General features: G+C 34.3%; 3 protein-coding genes and 1 pseudogene across 4 annotated transcripts, besides 1 other annotated feature; 2 read left to right on the plus strand and 2 right to left on the minus strand.

Annotated features, from left to right (window-relative positions):
• Window positions 1–389: 389 nt before the first annotated feature.
• Window positions 390–1,214, plus strand: TVAGG3_1061880 (phage tail repeat-like family; the record flags this gene model as incomplete). Its single annotated transcript, XM_053888388.1, has 1 exon — window positions 390–1,214. The coding sequence occupies one exon, from the start codon at window positions 390–392 to the stop codon at window positions 1,212–1,214; it is 825 nt and encodes a 274-aa protein (XP_053744481.1).
• Window positions 390–4,740: a mobile genetic element.
• Window positions 1,259–1,729, plus strand: TVAGG3_1061900 (phage tail repeat-like family; the record flags this gene model as incomplete). Its single annotated transcript, XM_053888389.1, has 1 exon — window positions 1,259–1,729. One exon carries the CDS (start codon window positions 1,259–1,261, stop codon window positions 1,727–1,729), a length of 471 nt encoding a protein of 156 aa, XP_053744482.1.
• On the minus strand, window positions 2,125–2,460 carry TVAGG3_1061910 (uncharacterized protein; the record flags this gene model as incomplete). Its single annotated transcript, XM_053888390.1, has 1 exon — window positions 2,125–2,460. One exon carries the CDS (start codon window positions 2,458–2,460, stop codon window positions 2,125–2,127), a length of 336 nt encoding a protein of 111 aa, XP_053744483.1.
• TVAGG3_1061920 lies at window positions 2,529–3,084 on the minus strand (annotated as a pseudogene). The gene has a single exon. A coding segment is annotated over exon 1 (556 nt).
• Window positions 4,741–4,744: the final 4 nt, after the last annotated feature.

Raw genomic sequence — 4,744 nt, forward strand, 5'->3', positions numbered from 1 at the left:
TATTCAATATAGATGTCGTTTATTTTTTCTTGAAAAGCTTGAAGAGTTGTTTCTAAGTTTACAAGCAAACTAACTTGTAAAAGTTTTCCCTGTTCAAATTTCTCATACATACGTTTTTCTTTGTTATAGTATCGAACTTCAAAACCGACCGTAAATGGGAAACCATGTATGGCTTCTGAAATGAACTTCATTCTACGAAAGCCAATAGCTTTTGTGACAGATGGGTCTCTTAACCATCTTAATGGGTAGTCAAAACGATAGCCTTCATGCTTTACGGTATCTGTCTCAAACTTTTGACCGACATTAGTAAAAAGTTCATCTAATGGTTTAGTTGTAGCAACTCTAGAATCTTCTTTTTCTATTGGAAGCATATTTTATCTAGAATAAAAATGTCGAAAGATATTGCTTCCATAAGAGAAATACAACACAACCGACAACTCATTATGCAAGCTCTAAATAAGAACACAACAAACTTTTCAAACTATTCTAAGATATCTGAGTCATTGAAAGAAGGAAACTTAAAACTGACATTAAACCCAATGACAGATGAGTTTCTGTTTCAAGACAATAAGAACCATACTGTCTGTATAAATCCAACAAAAGGAACTTTAAACGAGAAACCTATAAATGAACTTCTTTTGAAAGCAGATGTTGACAACAAAGCTGACAAAGAATATGTAGACGATGCAATAGCAAAAGAAGAAGAAAGAGCTAACAATGCTTATGCAACAAAAGAACATACTCATCCTGAACTAGCAGACAAAACATATGTTGACAATAAAATGTCAAGTGAAGTGACAAGAGCTGAAAACGAATATTCTAAAAAGACTCATATACATTATATTAACCAAATACCAAGTCTTAAGGAAACATTAGAGACAAAAGCAGATAAGACTCATACACATTCTATATCTGATATTACAAACTTACAAGAAACCTTAAACAGGAAAAGTGCCGTTGGACATACACATTCTATATCTGATATTACAAACTTACAAGAAACCTTAAACAGTAAAAGTGCCGTTGGACATACACATTCTATATCTGAAATAACAGACTTAAACGTTAGCCTTGAAAAGAAAGCAGATAAAACATATGTCAATGAAATATACCAAAGTTTGATAGGAACAAAAAAAATATTGAAACTATTGTTGGTGACTTTTCTGTCAATGAAGAAAATAAATATTTTAGATGGCAGTTTGTACAGTCCTTAAAAAATGATACACGGTGTAAACTCATTCCGAAAAATAACAATGAAATGTATGTAAGCTATAAAAAGAATGATGGTACACAAGTTAAAGTTCCATTAGACAACAACTGCTACTTAAACTTATATGGAGACGAACAAAAGAAATATTTAAGAGTTTATGAAATGGTGGATATGACATTGCCTGACCCAGCTCCAGCACCATATTATTATGACTATGGAGATGACGACAGAACACCACATGTAGATGAACAAAAGCTAACATTATATTTAGATTATTATAGATATAAAAGATATAATGCAATAGAAAAAACGAGAATAGTATATTATTATACAGATGACAGAAATAAATATTATAGTCAAGATTTTACCTACCCTGAAAACATAAGATTATATTATAAAAAATATTCTGACACAAACCAGAAGAAACCTGAAATAGTTGCACTATATTTTAAGTTCAAAAGAGACAATCCTATAATATCTCATATGTTTGATTTAATGAACCCAGTAGGTTCTATTTAGACATCTATGGAAGCAAGAGGTCCTCAAGTAATGTTTGGTGTTGGTGCATGGGAACAAATAGTCGACAGGTTTTTGTATTGTGCAAACTCTTCAAAGGAAACAGGTGGAAGTAAAACGATTTCAGGTGAAAATTTACCTGCACACAGTCACTACATAGATTTAAGTACATCTCAAGCAGGTTGGCATAAGCATAGATATTGGGATTGGTCAGGAATGACAAAAGGTAAAGGATATGATGTTAAAGACGACGTTAAGTTTGCTATAAATTGTTACTGGAGTAACACTCAGGGAGAAGGAAACCATACACATTTCGTTTCAGGATATACGCAAACAACGGGACAAAGTAAAGAATACATGCCACCTTACATGACAGTTTACGCATGGTATAGAATTGCTTAGTCGTCATTTTCAACTTCTTTAGCATATTCGTCAGGAGTTGTCTTATATTTGTTAGGAACTGTCTTTGAAAGTATACCACCTTGAACTTTGACAAGTTTGAAACGAGGTCTGGCAATAGTAGTTTTATCTTCTGCTTGCAGTGTGTACATTTTGCCATGTTTGCCTAAAACTTCATAATATTCTCTTGTATACTTTCTTTTATTTTTACGAACACGAATGTGAGTACCTGTCGGGTTCCCATTGTTGTCATAGTCAATAGTATTTTCATATGGGTCACGTTTAGGTATTTCTATTTTTACTTTGTCACCTTTCTGAAGTTTGAAGCCCGGCATTCTTTCTTGTTTGTCTCTTTTGACTAAATTATTAAATATATAGTCTTTCTCTAAGTCAGGGTTGTTTTTCATTTCTTCGGGGGAGTGGTTTCCCAAACCTTTTTGTTTACGGTTATTGTAAATATTTAAAACTTGTCTCATCTTTGCCATGGAGAAGTGTCTATATTTGTCGTCATATGACATTTCATTTGCTTCACCACCTTGTGGTTGGTTTAAGTCTCTTAACATTTTTATACAACCGTCAATGACACCAAGAGCAGAATGGTTTTGGTCGACAATGAAATATTGGTTTACATTTTTTGAACGCAGATAGTTTTTTACATCATCTGATTTGAAAGAACTTTCACAGTCAGATGTCAGTTTTGTTGGATGGTATTTGTCAACGAATATTGTCAAAGCAGTTTTCACATCTAAAATATTTTTGGACCATAATGGTATGGCTTCACAGTATCTTGTGTTTTGACCAACAAATATTAACCAGTATGGAGGTCCATCTGTTCTAACTCTCGGAATGTTTTCCAAGATATCCATAAACCAAGCATTTGGTGTTGAACTAAAGATTTTTATCATGAGTGCTTTCTTTGTCGCTTTAGAAACATAGGGGTCCTTGTTTGGATTCGTCATTTTTTACCCTATAAGAAATGGGTTTATTTGGCGCATTAGCAGGAGTTGCATCTAGATTTTTACCCGCAGTGGGAACAATAGCCAGAGGTGCATTTGGAGTTGGAAGGAAGATTTTGAGTACATTAGGTATACTGAAAGACAAAGCTCAGCCTATTATACAAACTGTACAGAAAGGTTGGGATGTAGCACGAGATGCAACAAATCTTATTCCAAATCCTGAAACAAGAGGAAAAGTTCAAGGATGGATGGACAATGTAGGAAGACAAGCAGGAAACTATTATAACAAAGCAAATGACTACTATAACCAAGCAGGACACTATATGGACCAAGGTGAAAGATTCTTTAACAGAGGATATAACCATGCACAACAGTGGGTAAACAATAACCAACCGCAACCACCTCAAACTTGGGGAATGTAAAATTTTTTACTGAGATGAAATGAACAATGCAGCTTTAAACAGAATAAGTCATGGAAGACCACCTTTTACACCACGTGTTTGTAAAGTTCTTCCTATACCTCAGGAAGTTTTAGACCGACTTAAAAAACCTAAACAACCAGTTGAAAACAAACCAAACTAAAATTTTTTACTGAGATGAAATGACCGAAGAAGTTGAACCGGTAGATTTGACACCACAAACAAAAAGTTCAGAACCATTGTCAAAACCTGTCAAAGAACTTACAGATGAAGAGAAAAATTCAATAATAGAAAGTGCCAGGTCTGGAAATACAAACCCTAACTATAAAGTCACTTTTCATAGAAATGGAACGGCTAGTATCTCAAAAAAGAAACAGACTCTCACAAATAAAATATTGAAGTCTGAAGGAACTTTCGAGACAACAGATGGAAAAGTTTACTTCACTGACCAACAGTTCATTATAGAACATCTCATTGACTTAGAGTCGAAATATTCTAAACTTTACAACAAACACAAAAAGTTGAAAGGAAAACAAAAACAAATGGCATATGATATTTTGAAAGATGTTGACGACACAACTGTTCCTGCAAGTGAAGTAAAGTCAGAGGAACCGAAAAAGTGACGAAAAACCGATAGAAGAAGAGAAACCAAAAACTGAAGATAAACCAAAACCAAAGTTTAGTTTCCAAACTAAACCAAGTCAACCTTCATTAGCTGGTATGGGTTGGCGTCAAAGACTTATGGCAGCAGGCGGTTATGTAAAGTAAAGAAAAAAAATATTTTTTTATTTTTATAAAAATGCCCCCATATAGAATGGACAGAAAGTCTGCTAGAATAAAAGCAGAGTTACAAAGATATGGTTGGAGAGTTTCGAAGAATTTTAAATATAGGAAGGGAAGACCCATAAAAGTCTATGACAAATTGTCTGGTCTTCGCTACGAAATGGATTTGGAAACAGCACGTGCCAATTATCCAAACAGACTAGAGAGGTTAGAAGAAGAACGTCTTATGGACATGCCTTTCGATGTTAGTGAACCTCAAGTTGAAGGACACGACGGCTTTGCCAGATTCTACTGGAAACATGACGAACAATTGCATCCTTTGAGAAGGAAAAAAGGAAAAGGTGAAGACGCACATGCTCCCATGGAAAGAACAAGATATGCATATGAAAAGTATCGTGAAGTTAGAAGTCAAATTACATCTGGTCGAACCTTTACAGTAAACTTTGAACGAAGGAAAAGAA

This window comes from Trichomonas vaginalis, assembly GCF_026262505.1.
Source record: "Trichomonas vaginalis G3 chromosome Unknown ctg_8, whole genome shotgun sequence".
NCBI lineage: Eukaryota > Parabasalia > Trichomonadida > Trichomonadidae > Trichomonas > Trichomonas vaginalis.